Below are 17181 nucleotides of genomic sequence, written 5' to 3' on the forward strand. Positions count from 1 at the left end.
CACAAAATCTCAATGAACAGTTTTTTTTCCTCTTTAGATGTTGAAATGTTGTTTGTTTGTTTGTTTGTAGATTAAAGTTACGTCTAACCTGCAAAATCATTTCAAACATTTTTCCCCATTTAGTTTTCCTCTCTGGTCTTTCATTCATTTTTCTATCGATTCTGTGAAGCTGGATCTTTAAAATTGTCCCTTTATGTCACATTTCACATCAACAACAATACTCTTGTTTACTTTGACCGACACCAGAACGCCTCATCTTCAAGGAGAAAGCTGGTGTTTTTCAGGAACAGTCTCAAGCAAACTGAACTCGAGGAACAGTGCCGAGGCACAGCTAAGTGAGAGAAGAAGAACAGATGAGTTGCAATGCTCAGCTTTGGGATGTGTATAAGTGATCATGTGTTCAGGGCTAGGATTAGCCAGTGGCCTCCAGTTTATTTGAAACAATATGTGATATATAAGACTCATTAAAATTTTAAAGGGGGTTTATGTCAGCAGACCTGAGAGTGCGGGTGGGAGTGTGCTGGTGGAGCAGCTCAGACGGGTAGAGTGGAGCAGATTGTGGAGGGCTTTGTTGGTGATACTAAGGAGTTTGAAGTGGATACGCTGGGGGATGGGGAGCCAGTGGAGGTTATGAAGGACGGGGGTGATGTGGTCACAGGTGCGGCAGGTGTGTGACAAGACGAGCAGCAAGATTATGGATATATTGTAGTTTTTTTGACTGTTTTCGATTGTGAACCGTAGATGAGACTATAGCAGTTGTCCAGTCTGGAAGTGGTGAATGTGTGGATCAGGGTCTCATACAGAAAATATATCTTTTTTGATTCAGTGTGTGTGATTTTGTTTCCCCAAAACATCCTATCTTCTAACACAGAATCTGCTCATAGAATGTTTATCATTTTTGTGGTTATGTGTAAGAGAAAGTTTATGGTTTTGGTTAAATTGTAAACGTCAAGAGCAACTTAAAGCACCAACCATAATGTTTTTACTTCATAAACATTGAATTGAAACCACCGTTTCCTTAACCATTAAGTTATTTTGCTGCCTAAACTGACCAACAGGTGGTTTTCGTCTTTGAGAGTCTTTGACAAAGATAATAACTACTATATACGGTCTCTATTTTGACTCCAGCAGCATGTCAACCATAGTTTGCGAAGGTGTAATGCAGTAAAATCACTGAGCACAAGACCGTATTTGGTCAGTGTGAAGTTTTTGAGGAATTGTCATTCAATACAGACTGACACACCTCTCCCTCATGACGTCACTCCACCCTCCAGCTGCTTCGAGTGAAACCGTGGGGGAAGGGGAGTGGAGAGGTGAGATGAACAAAAAAAACCCTATTCTGTTACTATCAACTTTTCCCAAATAAGATGCTTATATCATGTAAAAGTGTGTAAGAGTGTGTTGTAATGATTGTGGTGCTACATGCAAAGCAGTTTCACATATTGTCTTGTGTTACATGGATGGTTGGGAGAGGGGAAACAGGTTATGTAGGGTTTGCAGGTGGACCGGAAGAGCAGGGGCTCCTCCTCTTTCTGAGAGGCAGTCATATATACCTGCTCTCCTCTGAATCCTGTCTCATCCAGCAGCTCACCTGTCGAACAAAGGACCTGCCTCCATCACAGAAGAAGACAAACAACACACAGGCTTACGTCACTGCAAGGGAGGAATCGCAACGCAAAGAGCGAGATCTTTCAAGTCACTTTGAAAGAGGAAGAAGTTACATTTGAAGATCAAATCCGCTGTCCACCATGGTGTCTGCTGGGTTACAAATGCTGGGCGCAGCTCTGGGCATCGTGGGCTGGATTGGTGCCATCGTTGTGTGCGCCATTCCCATGTGGAAGGTCACTGCTTTCATCGGCAGCAATATCGTCACCTCGCAGACCACCTGGGAGGGTATTTGGATGAACTGCGTGGTGCAGAGCACAGGCCAGATGCAGTGCAAGGTCTACGACTCCTTGCTGGCCCTCAGCTCTGACCTCCAGGCCGCCCGGGCCCTCACCATCGTCTCCATCATCGTGGGTGTCATGGCCATCCTGCTCTCTGTAGCGGGGGGGCAATGCACCAACTGCGTGGAGGATCCGTCGTCCAAGACCAAGGTGGGCATCGCAGCTGGAGTTATGTTCATCCTGGCTGGGGTCCTTTGCCTCATCCCCGTCTGCTGGACCGCCCACACCATCATCCGAGACTTCTACAGCCCGCTATTGGTCAGCGCCCAGAAGAGAGAGCTCGGCGCCGCGCTCTACATCGGCTGGGGAGCAGCCGCTTTGATGCTGATCGGAGGGGGGATACTCTGCTGCAACTGCCCTCCTAAAGATGAAGGCTCCTACACTGCAAAATACAAAGCTGCCAGATCTGATGCCTCAGCACCAGTGTCCGTGAAAGACTATGTTTGAATCAGATCTATGAATCAGTAAATGGCCTCCACAATGAATACTGGGACAGATGAACTGGTGCTACTGGGTTGTGAGTGTTGAAATCAGGATGTCACTCGAGCAGAAAGTATTCCTGAGTGTTTGGAATAAATTGGAAAAGGGGACCACACCCAAAGAGGAAATTTTGCTTAACTGTTTCATGTATTGTTTATATGAATATTAGTCTTTTCGAAGTCTTTTCTAAGTATTTTCTAAGTCTTTTCTAAGCAGTATGTTCTATAATCTCAGTTTGACTTTGAATATGCTGTATGTGGGTTATGGAACATGTGTGTGATGATGTGTCGGTTAAACTGTAAATAAATATTTTGTTAACAAATGTGAGATGACTTGTGCTTGCTTTTTATTTCCTCATGCATTCACACAGTATCAACGTGATACATTCAGTGGCCATTAAGTGCAACAAAACAATCAAATAAAACAAATTCTAACATTAACTTTTAATTTATTTTATAAAAAGAATGGTATCGGTATTAATGTTACATTTTACACATGTAGTGATGCATATGTGTCTATTCACCACTGCCTTGTAATAAAAACAAGGATAGCTTAAACAGCACTTGAAAAGTATATTGTCTTATTTTCTTGTAGATCAGGTTTAGGTGTGTCAGGAAGAAAGAGACTCGCCGGCTTGAAACTGGTTTTGTTCAAACTGTGAGCCTACAGGCAAAGCTATTTGTACCTTATGCTTTACTTGTCCTGTAGTACACCTTACTCTACCTGACTCACAGGATCAACTTTTCAATTGTTCAGAAAGTGAATATTAAAAAAGCCAGTGAGCAGTCACATCCCTTTGCTTTAATCCTTTTGCTATGATTAAAAACCATTAATTGCACATGCAATCTAGAATGAATCACGTTCAGATCAGTTTTAATTAAATAAAGTCTGAATTAATAAAGCTATTCAAGGGTTAAATCTCTGTTGTTGGAATGAAGATTGAATCAAGAAACTTTGCTAACTTCCTGCTCTATTGACCCAAACTCTGAAGTTTGTGTTTGCTCAAGGCTTGACCTGTGTGTGTGTGTTTGTGTGTTTGTGTGAGCACAGGTGGGATATAGATCTGGAGCCATTGTTCCCAGTCTATAAACCTTGCTTGAAGTAACAAAGCTTGTATGTGAGGGAACAATGAACAGAGAGCGAGAACAACAGTTGTGGCCATTCGGTCTCAGCTTTCCCCCCTTTTGTCTGGGAGCACAGAAACTCCACCCTGAAAGTTGGAACCACAATGGGAGGCAGGTTTGTTCTCACAGTGGGACCTCAGAGCATCGGACCACAGCCAACACTTCCTCAAGCAGGTGTGAGTGTGGAGTACGTTTTTAGTGTGATAATCTGCGAGACGTGAACATTTCTGAAAGACCGATCTTTACTTTCTTCTGGTAGAAGTTGAGGCTGCAGTGGCGTGACCATGGCTTCTCAGGGCCTCCAGATCATGGGTGTGCTGCTGTCCTTCATCGGCTGGCTGGGCACCATCATCACCTGCGCTATGCCCATGTGGAGAGTCACCGCTTTCGTCGGGGCAAACATCGTCACCGCCCAGGTGATCTGGGAGGGCCTGTGGATGACCTGCGTGGTCCAGAGTACGGGCCAGATGCAGTGTAAGGTGTACGACTCCATGCTGGCCCTACCTCAAGACCTGCAGGCCGCCAGAGCAATGGTGGTCATCGCCGTCATCGTCGGGGTGTTTGGCGTCCTCATGGCTGTGGTTGGAGGGAAGTGCACTAACTGCATGGAGGATGAAGCGGCCAAAGCCAAAGCGTGCATCGTTTCCGGAGTGGTCTTCATTATAGCCGCCTTGCTGATCCTGATCCCGGTGTCGTGGTCAGCTCACGCAGTCATCAGGGACTTTTACAACCCCATGGTGATCGCAGCTCAGAGGAGGGAGCTCGGGGCTGCGCTTTATATCGGCTGGGGCTCCGCTGGGTTGCTGCTGCTGGGAGGAGGCCTGCTCTGCAACAACTGCCCCCCGAAAGACGGCAGACCTTACGTACCTGCCAAGTTTGCACCTGCAAGAAACGCAACTTCAAATGTGGACTATGTGTGAATGTGGGTAATGCATTATAAGATAACTCCAGTTTTTCATAAAATGTTGATGTTCTCACCAAGAGGTTGCACAAACAGGTCTGTTTATTCAAAATGTTGCGAAAAAAGTAAGAATTCTGTGTATTTGATTGACTAGGGGGGGAAAAAAAGCCTTCTTTTAACCTCAATAAACAATTTGGAGCATTAAAGTAATGAAAGACAGCACAGCAGAGTATATTGTCTGTTGATTTGTTTGTGTGTGTCTCTATCAAAGGTTGACATACAACATCAATTGTCAGTTTTTACATGGAAGTATCTTTAATGAACATGTAAAATTTCTCTGAGACAATATTTTAACTGCCAGCAAAATGCCTACTATTAGGACTGATGCAACATCTGAATACATAATGTCTTCATTAAACTGCTGTAATTTATATCAGTTATTATATAGATCAATGGTCCCGCCCCCTGTCAGGGTCCCAAATGCAGTACTTTGGGTCACGAGGCCCTTTTGATTTTAAAAGGTGTAAGAAAACTTTTAAAAAGGACATATATAACATGCCCGTATCTCAGCATTTCATTCACTTCTCTGAACAAAACTAAATTAAATTCTTATTTTTTAAAGTTTGGATCATAATGAGGACACACATGTGGAAAAATCTCACAGGAAAAGTGCATGTTTAAGACCTGAACACATATTCACAGAGCCTCCTCTGTCTTTTCTCTGTCATTATAAGTACACAGCTAAAACAACCAAAGAGCTTATAGAACAATGGGCAGGTGTCAGGAGGAAGAAAACACTGAATTTGTCACGGAGAAGCCTGATAAATATGTATGATCGTTAAAAATGTTCAGATAAAAAAATCAGTTAAATCATTTGGGTTGCAATATTTACAAGAGTTTTAAACAAACTGGCTGCAGTTAATACGTTCACTATTTTGGTTAATTGCACACTAAATTTTAAAAGTTGACTTTACTTTAAAAAGTCAGGAAACTGATTACTGTAAGAATCCTACTGTAATCACGCTTTGGCTTTAGCCAAGTAAAGTAGACTTTTAATTTGTTAGTTGTAAGAGCTTAAAAGTTTTAACAACTTCATGGTAATCGGTTTCCTTGATTTTTCAAGTCACTCACACAGATTTTACAGTTTGCAGTCGTATCTGTTGTTCTATGCTGTTACTGTTATGTATTGAATATAACGTGAAGCATCCATAAAATATGTAACTTAGTCAAGGTTTGTCAGCTTATTCAATGATAGGAAAAGGTTGTGAATCACTGGTAGAGATTGACTTCTTCTTGTCTCATGCTCACTCTGCACCTGCAGTAACAGAAGTGATACCGAACTCGTGATAAGGCGTTCAGGAATTCAGGGGAGTCAACTTCTGGGAATTTACTGTATCTGGTTGAGATGTTTGCCATGCTGTAATCAAGAGCCCTTATATTAAGTTGTAATTTACAGTTTCTGTCTTGAGTAAAATGGACGTCACCGCCCGAGACAACAGTGCTCTGTGTTTGCTCGGATTCACGTTGCTAAGAAACTGTTTTATATCTCCAAAGAATGGATATTTACACTTTGTCCAGTGAGAGCACATCTGCCAAGTCCTGTCCGGTTGATATATCCTAAAGCTCTTTAATGGTTGTCTTTTTGTTTACAGACATTTTCAGTTGAAACCAGTCTGACAAGAAAAACAATGCGCCACTGTAGTTTTTCACTTATGTGTCTGTTTCCATTTTGTCCACTTGGCTGAAACCAGGCCAGTGGTGGAGGAAGATCTGTTACCGAGGTGAAAGCACCAGCACCACAATGTAAAAGTAGTTGATTACAATAAAAATTCTGCATACTGTAAACAAAATGTACTGAATCTAAAAGTAATGAGAAAAAGTAGGCCAAGTCGGTGTTTTATATATTGGATTTTTCATACCAATGCAACAGTTTTTAGCTAATCATGGTGGAGCTAAATCCAAATAATTCACAGAGCGAAGTCAAGTGAATTTTATTTTTTAAAGCCCAGTGGTTCTCAGAGAGAGGTTTCTCCACAGTGATGAGGGGAATCATTTATTTTGACAATAACTTCATCCATAACCCCGGCCCGTCCTTTGTTACCACTCCGGGCTCCCAGTCTGGACCACCAGCTGCACCTACTGTAACTGAGCTAACTAGCTGACGGCAGCGGTTAGCAGTGACTCTTAATGTAAGTTATTAGCTGGGGCTTCGTGTGATATCTAATAGGACCCTATTCCCCATTTTTGTCTAAAAACATATGGAAATTTACAATACGTACCTTTAAAGGCTGTTTTTGAGACTACTTTGAGCCAGAAATCTCCACTTAAGAAGCGCTAACAAACACCAGTTTGATTCTTTATTCTAAAGGTGTGTTCATGTATCATTCATAACATTTTATTCCTAAAAAGATGGCAAAAGATGTTTTTTTTATAGGTATTTTCTGATTTATAATCAAAATTCCCTCTGTAAAAACCTTTGACTTTATATGTCAGTAAAATGAAACGAGAATTTTGAAACTGGCTTCATCCAATGTTTAAATTTCCGTTCTGGCAATCTACGCAAATTGGTGCATTTCCATCTGGATAATGCCTCATTTCAAGACATTTCTGAAACTTGTGCTACAAAAATCTAAATGTAAGAAATCAACTGGGGAAGGTTCGTGGTAATATCTATGAGTTAAAAATGTTACCCTGTTCACATGTGGTGTACCTTGTAATGTTTGCCAGCTCAGTAAAAACATTGTTGACAAAAAAGTTATGTTTATTGTCTGAATGAAAAACAAAATTAAAAATAAATCTCACATGACGAATACATGAGTCATTTTGAAGTGCTTATGTCGCAAAACATCAGGAGAGTCCCACCAGAATGAATTAATACTGCAAATATAACACAAAACAATGTTAATTAAACCACTATCCTAACATGGCACATACCTTAGTCTCTTCAGAAACAAAAGGCCACAGTGTGTTAGTCAAAAACAGTTAGTCACAATGCAAATCACAACTTGATAAGCAACAGGTTTGAGCTGTATGCAAAGTCAGGTGCTTTTCAAAGGCTGCTGCCTCTCATGAAACGCAGCAACTCAGACAAATTCCTTCCCGGGTGTTGTGGATTTTGGCGCCGAATACTTCGCTCCATTATAGCGGTCTCCTCCTGACGGGCACTGACAGCAGAGCAGAGCACCACCGATCAGCAGCAGTCCTGATGCTCCCCAGCCCATGTACAGACACGCACCCAGCTCCCTCCTCTGGGCGTCTGGAACCAGGGGGTTGTAGAAGTCCTTGATGATCGTGTTAGCAGGCAGAGACACGGTCACCAGACACAAAGCCCCGCTCAGGATGAAGAAAACACCAGCTGAGATTGCCACCCTGGCTTTTGCTACCTTGTCCCCAATGCAGGTGGTGCATTTCCCCCCGACCACAGAGAGCAGCAGGCCAAACAGAGAGCACAGGATGGCGATGACCACCATGGCTCGGGCCGCCTGGAGGTCCGGAGGCAGGGCCAGCAGGGAGTCGTAGACCTTGCACTGCATCTGGCCTGTGCTCTGCACCACACAGGTCATCCACAGTCCTTCCCAGATGGTCTGAGCCACCACGATGTTGTTCCCGATGAAAGCAGACACCCTCCACAGGGGCAGCATGCATATCAATATGTTTCCAATCCATCCAAGCACCGCCAGCCCTACGCCCAGAACCTGCAGCCCTAAAGATGCCATTGCTGTTTGCTGGTGCTGCTTCTCTTTCTTACTTGGTCTGGGCTGCTAACAAAAAGCTCTCCTACTGTGGGGAAGTTTTATATGACCCGCAGATGCCCCCGAGTAGCCCCCTCCTCTGGGCGGGCTCTGGCTTCAGCGCTCAGATATAAACATCCATCATGCTGCCTTTGAATTCAGGGGTGTTTCTCTCCTCCAAAGAGGCCCTCTGGTGCCCCAGCAGAGCTCTGAGAAATGAAAGAAGCTCAAACAGTTTGGTTCAGTGAAAAACTTGCTACAGCAAGTGTCTGATGTTGTGAGAAACATGAAAATATAACTTAAGGAATGAACGAGTGTAATGTAGGGCATTAACCTACTGTGAGGTTGGTACATCAAAGTCCTCAAGGCTTTTTCAAACTATACATGTCAAACAATAATGGATTAATAAAACCTTTTCTGGAAAATAAACACAACAGTAGGATTACAAAATTGGCATGACAATGAAAAAATAATAATACTAATTGCAACAATATCATTCAACTACAACATACATTTTAACAACCACATGCTGCTACTGACAGTATGTGAAAACAGTCAGCAAGTGAAATATCTAAACGGATCGCTAAAAGTCCTGAAGAAGTCACACGAGGCTGCATTTAACAGGGTTAGACACAAAGGTTAACTGAGGCTGATGAAAAACTAATAACATTCACAAGTCATAAACCAAAAACAACTCAATTATGAATCATGAAGGTATGGACCACATTTCCTGCCTTCTTCTGTGTGAATATCCTCCCGGGAGCATGGATGTCTGTCCAAAATTTCATGGCTATTCAGTAGTTGAGATATTTCAGTCTGGACCAGCTGACTGACATTACCATCCCAATCATTGTGCTGCTAGCACGGCTGTTCTCCCCTTTAAAACTTAAAATGCTATCTGTATTATTAGGTAAAAAATGATCCTTACAATCTATTCTATAAGGGTTTAAGTACTAATATTTACTCATTATTGAATAGAATATCCTTTTCGATCTTTGTTGTTCATTTTGATATGGATGTTTGTCACATGCACAACAGCTCAGTGCAACAAGAGTGTAAAGCAACAAACCCAACAGGTCAGCTGAGGCTCACTGACTAATCAGAGCAGGTGGAATCACTCAGCTTGATTGCTGCTCACAGACCATGAAATAAGGTGACACACAGACAGTTGCCTGTAAAATCTCACATTCATGGACTTTACAGAAGCTTCAAAATGTTAAACAGGAACTAATTTTAACTGTTGTTACATACGACAGCTATGCAGTAAAAATAAACATGAAAATACATCCTTCCATGTCTCATTTCTCCCCATGGTTCAGATATAATGAGCCAGTTCACTCATATACTTGACTGTTTTAAATCTGAACAAATCAAAAGAAAAAATAAGGAATGATACAAGAATAATAAAATAAAATTTAAGTAAACACATAGAGACACAGCAGCAGAAGAAAAAAATGTGTGATGATTATGATTTGCGAGGAAAAAAACCTGATATAAAGGAATATTTCAGCTAAATAAATAAAAGCAAAACATGAAGCAAATCCTTTGTTATGTAGACAGCCTTAAACTCCTCAGAATCCCTGGGACTAACTTAATGACCACAGGTGTTTTCAATTTGAGAAATCCTGAACAACCAATCAGAAGAAACCACCACCTTCATGTAGGTACAAAAGCTGCAGGTGAGAAACAAATCTGTATGTTACTGCTGGTGTTGCTGACTCTCCACGCTGCTCAACGTGAGACAAATATGGCTTCTGCAGGTCTTCAGGTTCTCGGCATCTTCCTGGCAACCATCGGATTTCTGGGAGACATCATCATCTGTGCCCTGCCCATGTGGAAGGTCTCTGCTTTCATCGGGAACAACATCGTCACAGCGCAGATCTTCTGGGAGGGCCTGTGGATGAATTGTGTGAAGCAGAGCACCGGACAGATGCAGTGCAAGGTCTACGACTCCATGCTGGCTCTACCCCGTGACCTGCAGGCGGCCCGCGCCCTGGTTGTGATCTCCATCCTGGTTGTCCTCATGGGAATCCTGCTTGCTGTGGCAGGCGGGAAGTGCACCAACTGTATTGAAGATGAGGTGGCCAAAAACAAGGTGGCCATTGCTGCAGGGGTGTTCTTCATCGTCGGTGGTATCCTGTGCATAATCCCCGTGTCCTGGTCTGCTCACGAGGTCATCAGGAACTTCTACAACCCCATTATGATCGACGCACAGAGGAGGGAGCTCGGCGCGTCGCTGTTCATCGGTTGGGGATCAGCAGGACTGCTGCTCATTGGAGGGGCACTTCTCTGCTGTCAGTGTGAGCAGCGTAAGGACAGCAGATACTCTGCCAAATATTCTGCCCCTCGCTCTGCAGCCAGTGGGGGAGCATACGTCTAACTGAAAGTCTACAACCTCTCTTGCTCCAGGAGACTACCCTGAAATGTTTTTAATGGTCTTAACTTTAAAGGTTTTTACTGATTATTTTATTAAATTAAACTTTCATATAATCACCAGGTTCTCTTGTGTTGTGTGGTGGGTGTATTGAGTGGAGACAAAAGTCAAGATGCTCGGCAGAATCAAACAAAGTTGGTATTGGTGCCTCTAATCAAGTCGTTTCAGAGTTGACCACTTTCAAAAATGCCGACATTGTGGCTCAATTAGGCTGTCAAGAAGCATTTCAGCAGCTGACTTTGAGGCCAGATTCTATCCTTAATGTTAAAGTATCAGTGGGGGATAAAATGCTACTTAAGACGTGTCTTCAAAGTTTTGTGACTCTTTCCAGCATTTACAATTGCATTGTCTTTGAGACTTTAGGACTAAACGCACAGGTGCTACTTATTAACGGTCCATATTTTAAAGTGTCCCAGTAAACTAGCTTCCAAGATCAGTGTCTTGTTCAGTGGGAGTAAATTTTGAGCCAAAGAGCTGCTTGATTCGTTGTGTAAACAACGCTACGCAATTTTATATGAAAGTCATGGTATCGGCTAAAAGAGGGAGTACGTGCTGATCTACACTGGCTAAAACATTCAATTGCTTAACCGTTCTTAAACACTTGCTCAGCACAAAACAAGCATATTTAAAGTTGCCTCTTTCATTTTGCTTTTTTTGCTGATTGTGAACAAAAGCAGTATGAAAGACTATGTATTTTAAATACCCTTTTTTTTTTTTTTCTTTGTTTACAGATCAAATCCTAAACTTTCCAAACATTAGTACTTGAAAGTCATGTGTACATTTGAATGTGTAAACATTTGAGGGAAACAGGTGTGTTTTTTGAGTTTTGGTAGGGTGATATCAGGAGCCAATTGGTCATCTAGAGGTCCTACAGTTCAAAATTATAGGTCGAATATAGGTTACATAGTGCCTTTTTATCACTGCTTGCAGGATGCATGGCAATGATGTAGGAAAGGTATGAAAAGCTGGTTCCTACATCACCCACAATGCAATTTAGCCACTGAGTGACACCACTGGAAGCATTTTATCTGATCGGATGCAGCTTCCTCTGGGAGCCACAAAAGGTTTTATATTCCCTTTTCACACACTTTAAAAGTAGAATTGGTGGAGTTACCCTTAACACTTAACTCCAGCATTCCCGAAGTAGTTCTGATTCATCTACAATATATTTCCTAACCAGGATAACATATCTTCTTTCTTGGCAGTACAATAATCAGTCCATGGTTTTAAACAATCACACTGTGAACATTAATTGAACCAGTTGTGATATACTGTAGGCCTAGTTTGTATTACGTGTTTTTCCCCAAGCTCTGTAGGCTACTGGTAGAATACTTACTACAATACATACTTTTTTTCTGGAGAAGCTGTCCCTAAAGTTCATACATTCGTACTGTACAAGATGTCTTGTAAGGTTTAAAGTTAACTCCCATAAAAAGTCTGACTAGAAGATCTGTGAAAGCTTTAAAAGGTGACCAAAACCTCATGTTTCAGGTCACAAAGCAGTTTTTCATACAAAGTCGCTCCTCCTACTTATTCATAGTGAGCAGGAATCAGGACAAGCAGGAAACCTGACCCACAATCTAGCAGAGTCTCCTCCCTGTTTGCTCTCCTTTCACACACCTGCAACTGCAAAACCATTCAGCAAAACACAAAACAGCGTCGGTTACAGCAGAGTGAAAGTAAAAATGTTTTTCAGCTCAACTGAAGGTAGATTTTGTTGCTGTCTTTGACTTTGTGGCAAACTTAAACATCTGCCTTGGATTTGCTTTCATTTTTGCTAAAATGCAGACCCAACTCGTCGGTGTGTGTTTGGCAATCATTGGCTTTCTTGGCACCATCCTTATCTGCGGACTGCCCATGTGGAAGGTGACGGCCTTCGTCGGGGCAAACATCGTCACAGCTCAGGTCTTCTGGGAAGGTTTATGGATGAACTGTGTGATCCAGAGCACGGGCCAATCACAGTGCAAGGCCTATGACTCCGTTCTGGCTTTACCACAGGAGCTGCAGGCATCCAGGGCTCTGATCTGTGTCTCCATCGCCGTCAGTGTGGTGGCCATCGGGCTGACTGTGGTCGGGGCCCGCTGCACCAACTTCTTCCGTGACGACTGGCTGTACAAAGCTAACATTGGCCTGGCTGGTGGCGTGGTGTTTATATTGGCAGGGCTCCTGTGTGTGATTCCTGTCAGCTGGTCGGCCCACAGCATCATCACAGGTTTCTACAACCCTTTGGCCACCCAGGAGAGGAGGGGAGAGCTCGGGGCTTCCATATATGTGGGCTGGGCATCTGGAGCTCTGCTCATCATTGGAGGAGGGATTTTGTGTGGCACCTCCAGATGCTGAGGATGAGGAGAAGAGGAAGAGAGCACGTGATGCACGTAGTTGAAATATATACAGATGTGAATGACTTTCTTTGTTTTAGTCTTTGATTGAAGCTCCTTTTTAAGCTTTAGCTAACTGCACTGTAATGCCATTTTACAATCAGCTCCAAATCTGTGTAAAATGTGATCATTTGTAGCATATTGAAATGTACAACAATGAATAAGACCTGTAGTGTTTACTGTTATTTTTAAAGTGAAGGATTTGAAAACGAAGTCTGGTGGAGGTAACATATTACACAAATGTTAACTGAGAAAAGATGTTTAATGTAAAGATCTGAGTTTATATTTTTGTGTTTAATATGAAGCACTAACTTCAATCGCAAAAATAATCAGTTTTTAAAGGAGACATATTATGCTCATTTTCAGATTCATAATTGTATCTTGAGTTAGTACTAGAATATGTTTACATGCTGTAATGCTCAAAAAATACACATCAGTTTTCTCATACTGTGCTGCAGCACTGTATTCCCCCTCTGTCTGAAACGCTCTGTCTTACCTCCTGTCTCTTTAAGGCCCGCCTCCCAAATACTCAGTCTGTTCTGATTGGTCAGCTCACACACGCCTGAGCCAGCACCGTTAAACAACAACAGAGCAGCTGAGCTAAAACTATTCTTAAGTGTCCACACTAGTGGCACAGCATTAATTGTGCGAATGTGTGACATGGTGACATAGTGTGATGTCACAAAGTCACAGAACTAAATATGGGGCTACTGACGAGGCGTTTCAGGAGCAGTGTTTTCTGGGGGAGAGAGGAGCTTCTGTTGGTGCACACTTTGATCCTGTGATCTTTCAACACCTTTTATATGCACAGTAACCTGTATAACACACTGAAGTAAAGAAGAAAACAAAAAAGCATAATAAGTCTCCTGTAAGACCTTTAAAGATCATGGGGGTCTGATGTAATCATATTCTTTCTTTTTTTAGAGCCTGTGTGTAGAGGAAATGCCTCGTTGCTTGCAGCACGAATTTGAGTTATTATTCCTCCTTATGACACAAAAGTTGTGAAAAAAGTTTATAGTTGAAGTTGAAAGATGTCACAGTTCACCTTCTTCCCCCTCAGTATTCAGTGAATGAACAATATGTTTGTGTTTAAGTTGTTCAGTTGTTGGTCATTCTTTGCCATGTCAAGTGGAGGAAACAATTAATGTTTGTATCCTTGTATTTTTACAAGCCAATAAATTCACTTTGTAAATTTGCATTGCTGTACAGATGTTTCTTACACTATATTTTCTACAACTGCAGGTTTTTAGTGTATTGAAAGTAACAAAAGTTGAATTATCTCAAGAGATGAAGGAAAAATATATTACTTTGCTTTGCACCTGCTGTTTCCTTGTGTATAAAAGCCAGAAAAACTGGATTTGGTTCTGGCTCAGAGGTGTTTGAATACTCTGTGTATTTACGGACACCCAACATGTTGCCTCTGTTTGTGTTCCGTTTGCACATCTCTGTTGATCTTTGAGTCATCTGACTACTTAACATAACAGCAAAATATAACAGCTGACAGGAGGATGTTACTGTCTATTTCAATAGAGACAAGAGAAATGACTTTTTCTCCTCTGAAGACCTGACACGAAGTTTGAAATATTATAACTTCTGGATATTTCCGGTGACTTAGCTTTTGTTTTTGTAGCTCTGGTTTTAGCTTGGTGGTGCGTTTCTTGAATGGCGGGGCAGGGCAGGCAGATTGGGGGCTTAACACTGGTTCTGATGGGGGTTTTGTTAGTGTGTGTGACATGTGGGCTGCCAATGTGGCGTGAGACATCTTTTGTCGGAGCAAATATTGTGACTGCACAAACGGTAAGTCGATATACATCGATACATATATCGTAAACACATTCAATTCACAGAATAAATTCACAGATCATTTATCAGACATTTTTGTATCTGATTACCAACTAAAACGCCTTAAAGACTGCATGAAACTGCATGAAAGTGAAGGGATAAGAAGCTGGGACATTGACATTGTTTTCACCCTTTGACTTACAGAGAAACAAAAATAAATAAAATACTTTAAATTGAAATTGGGGTTTATAGACAATCATCAAACAAACATCTTGTCCAGCCTCTTAAATCTCCCTCTGTCTCTGTCTCAGGTGTGGGATGGTTTGTGGCTACACTGTGTCTTTCAGGCCACAGGTCAGATGCAGTGCAAGAGACACAAAACATCCAACACTATGACCTTCGACATCCAGGCTGGACGTGCCCTCACGTTGCTTTCAATCCTCGCTGGCCTCCTGGGCTTCATCGTCACCCTCGGAGGAGGAGGCGTGGTCAATTGCAGCGGCGCTCCACCTGACCCTTTAGAGCCTCCGACCACCTCTTCGTCCAGAAAGAAGGTGCTGAAGTTGTAGAGCTGCAACAATTAGTCAGTTAAACGATTAATAGATCAATTGTTCTCATTATTTATTTATTTATTTATTTATTTTTGACATTTCATTGAGTAAAGCAGGACTTCTTAAAGTCCAAACCCAGTCTCAGCCCACATCTCGTATTATGAAGACTACAATACATTATGAAGTGTAATAGTTTCAGTTTGCATATCATTTTTCTATCGATCAATATATTTTTTATGATGCTGAATTCACAGTGTGGCTGTATCTGTATCTTCGAATGGCTACGAAAGTTGATAAAACAGACAAGTTTTGATTTTTTACTTTGTGGAAATACATTGCTACTTCTGTAATTACTTGTTCTTTCACTACAACACTTTTAACGACTAGCTGCTGAAGTGAAAATGAATCTTCATTTCTACATATGCAATTAAAAATAAATTGTTATCAGCAAGCCATATTGTTGTAAAACAGGTGCCTGATCTCTGATCATTTTCAAGTTGTTTCACTGCATCATTTTTAATAATTAAATACTAGAGACGACAGATGTGAGAGATTTGATGCTAATTAATCTAATGAGGTTCATTTGTTATCGTCATTCATTCTGGACCCCTGACGTGAATATGAAAATCTAGATGCAGACCTGTGACTAACATGTTTAGGCACCCCTGGACTAAATGATTAACTGATAGAGTAAAAAAAATATAATTAAAATAATTGTTAGTTGCAGCCCTATTTTATACTGTGCAGACTGGGTCTCTGAAGGGAATCAATGTAATGAAATAAATCATAGCATGGGATATATGGAAATATAAAAATAATAGTGGTAAAGGTTTAGATGTAGGTAAAGTACCTGGTTGGTAATCCAGGCTTGGTAGAGGGCACTAAAACACAGAAAGTCAATTCTAAGGCAAGGCAAGTTTATCTATATAGCATCATTCAGACACAAGGCATTTCAAAGTGCTTTACAGAGACATGCATTGCATTTAAGCTAAGACATTAAGACATTGATAACATTTTAAAATAGCATGTAAAGGACAATAAAAACAAAAAACAAAAATAAATAGTTATAGATAAAAATAAATGCATGATCATTTTATTATTTAAGATGAGTATCTTGCCATGATGTGCAAAACCCTTTCAGTGTCACCATGTTGTTCTCAATCATTTTTCTAAAAACAAAAAACTCATGAAAATCATTTTAAATCACTGATATCCTTTGTTTGGTCAGGCGTCTCTGCTGGGTGGAGCTCTGTGTGTCCTAGCTGGCATCCTTTGCCTGGTTTCAGTCAGCTGGTCAGCAGCAGCAACCATCTTAGTCTACAATGACCCACTGGTGGTTGCGGCCCTGAAGAGAGAGGTGGGCTCCTCCATCTACATCGGCTGGGCCTCCTCCCTGCTGCTCCTGCTGGGTGGTGCTCTGATCTGCTTCATCTGCGGGGAGACGGAGAGAACCCAACCTCCCTACTACTCCTACATGCCGTATGGCACAAACATTCAGTTCAGCGATGCTTCATCCCGCATGGCCACTCTGAAGTCTGATGCCATGAGATCAAACAACTCCAGGATGTTTGATCGTCAGTCACCAAGGAGGATGGGCGACCAAGTAGCCCAAGTGCATGATTATAACTCCCCGAATAAAGCTCAGAGTTGGAGTGGGATGTATGATCAGCCTCAGGGGACCACAACGGGAGACTTTGGACAGTAATCCGTCAAACACACCGGGGACACCAGACAAGGGAAGAGCTTATTCACAAATCTGGTGCATGATGTTCCAAGCGGAGCTACAACAGCGCAGAGTAATGATGATTATAGCATGCAGTAAATCTGGATGGGTGGGTCTGCATGGATCATTGT

At 41.9% G+C, this 17181-nt stretch overlaps 6 protein-coding genes across 7 annotated transcripts; 5 read left to right on the forward strand and 1 right to left on the reverse strand.

Moving 5' to 3' along the window:
• Positions 1 to 1592: 1592 nt before the first annotated feature.
• On the forward strand, positions 1593 to 2753 carry LOC311269333 (claudin-4-like). Its single transcript, XM_084373409.1, has one exon. The coding sequence runs from the start codon at positions 1749 to 1751 to the stop codon at positions 2391 to 2393; it is 645 nt and encodes a 214-aa protein (XP_084229535.1). The 5' UTR covers positions 1593 to 1748; the 3' UTR covers positions 2394 to 2753.
• A 967-nt stretch (positions 2754 to 3720) lies between these two features.
• On the forward strand, positions 3721 to 4825 carry LOC311269334 (claudin-4-like). The gene has a single exon (XM_084373410.1). The coding sequence runs from the start codon at positions 3835 to 3837 to the stop codon at positions 4468 to 4470; it is 636 nt and encodes a 211-aa protein (XP_084229536.1). The 5' UTR covers positions 3721 to 3834; the 3' UTR covers positions 4471 to 4825.
• A 1536-nt stretch (positions 4826 to 6361) lies between these two features.
• Positions 6362 to 9210, reverse strand: LOC311269337 (claudin-4-like). 2 transcript variants are annotated; one of them, XM_084373414.1, is made up of 2 exons: positions 8723 to 9210; positions 6362 to 8391 (listed from the first exon to the last, which is right to left on the reverse strand). In XM_084373414.1, the coding sequence occupies exon 2, from the start codon at positions 8165 to 8167 to the stop codon at positions 7535 to 7537; it is 633 nt and encodes a 210-aa protein (XP_084229540.1). In that variant the 5' UTR covers positions 8168 to 8391; positions 8723 to 9210; the 3' UTR covers positions 6362 to 7534. The 2 variants fall into 2 exon arrangements, with proteins under 2 accessions (XP_084229540.1, XP_084229539.1); XM_084373413.1 differs by having other exon boundaries at positions 8521 to 9210.
• A 661-nt stretch (positions 9211 to 9871) lies between these two features.
• Positions 9872 to 10675, forward strand: LOC311269331 (claudin-like protein ZF-A89). Its single transcript, XM_084373406.1, has one exon. It carries the CDS (start codon positions 9879 to 9881, stop codon positions 10560 to 10562), a length of 684 nt encoding a protein of 227 aa, XP_084229532.1. The 5' UTR covers positions 9872 to 9878; the 3' UTR covers positions 10563 to 10675.
• Positions 10676 to 12301: 1626 nt separating this feature from the next.
• On the forward strand, positions 12302 to 13221 carry LOC311269338 (claudin-4-like). Its single transcript, XM_084373415.1, has one exon. The coding sequence runs from the start codon at positions 12399 to 12401 to the stop codon at positions 12954 to 12956; it is 558 nt and encodes a 185-aa protein (XP_084229541.1). The 5' UTR covers positions 12302 to 12398; the 3' UTR covers positions 12957 to 13221.
• A 1325-nt stretch (positions 13222 to 14546) lies between these two features.
• Positions 14547 to 17154, forward strand: LOC311269330 (claudin-4-like). Its single transcript, XM_084373405.1, has 3 exons — positions 14547 to 14791; positions 15088 to 15330; positions 16556 to 17154. Exons 1-3 carry the CDS (start codon positions 14657 to 14659, stop codon positions 17030 to 17032), a joined length of 855 nt encoding a protein of 284 aa, XP_084229531.1. The 5' UTR covers positions 14547 to 14656; the 3' UTR covers positions 17033 to 17154.
• The last annotated feature ends 27 nt before the right edge of the window (positions 17155 to 17181 follow it).

The sequence above is a fragment of the Pagrus pagrus genome, assembly GCF_965226575.1.
Source record: "Pagrus pagrus genome assembly, chromosome: 14".
In the NCBI taxonomy this organism is placed as follows: domain Eukaryota; kingdom Metazoa; phylum Chordata; class Actinopteri; order Spariformes; family Sparidae; genus Pagrus; species Pagrus pagrus.

Excerpts from the sequence above, each read along its gene's own strand:
- LOC311269333 (XM_084373409.1), top strand. The coding sequence starts at position 1,749 with ATGGTGTCTGCTGGGTTACAAATGCTGGGCGCAGCTCTGGGCATCGTG.
- LOC311269334 (XM_084373410.1), top strand. The coding sequence starts at position 3,835 with ATGGCTTCTCAGGGCCTCCAGATCATGGGTGTGCTGCTGTCCTTCATC.
- LOC311269337 (XM_084373414.1), bottom strand. The coding sequence starts at position 8,167 with ATGGCATCTTTAGGGCTGCAGGTTCTGGGCGTAGGGCTGGCGGTGCTT.
- LOC311269331 (XM_084373406.1), top strand. The coding sequence starts at position 9,879 with ATGTTACTGCTGGTGTTGCTGACTCTCCACGCTGCTCAACGTGAGACA.
- LOC311269338 (XM_084373415.1), top strand. The coding sequence starts at position 12,399 with ATGCAGACCCAACTCGTCGGTGTGTGTTTGGCAATCATTGGCTTTCTT.
- LOC311269330 (XM_084373405.1), top strand. The coding sequence starts at position 14,657 with ATGGCGGGGCAGGGCAGGCAGATTGGGGGCTTAACACTGGTTCTGATG. Across the intron at positions 14,792-15,087 it reads ATATTGTGACTGCACAAACG|GTGTGGGATGGTTTGTGGCT; the intron begins GTAAGTCGATAT and ends TCTCTGTCTCAG. Across the intron at positions 15,331-16,555 it reads CCTCTTCGTCCAGAAAGAAG|GCGTCTCTGCTGGGTGGAGC; the intron begins GTGCTGAAGTTG and ends TTGTTTGGTCAG.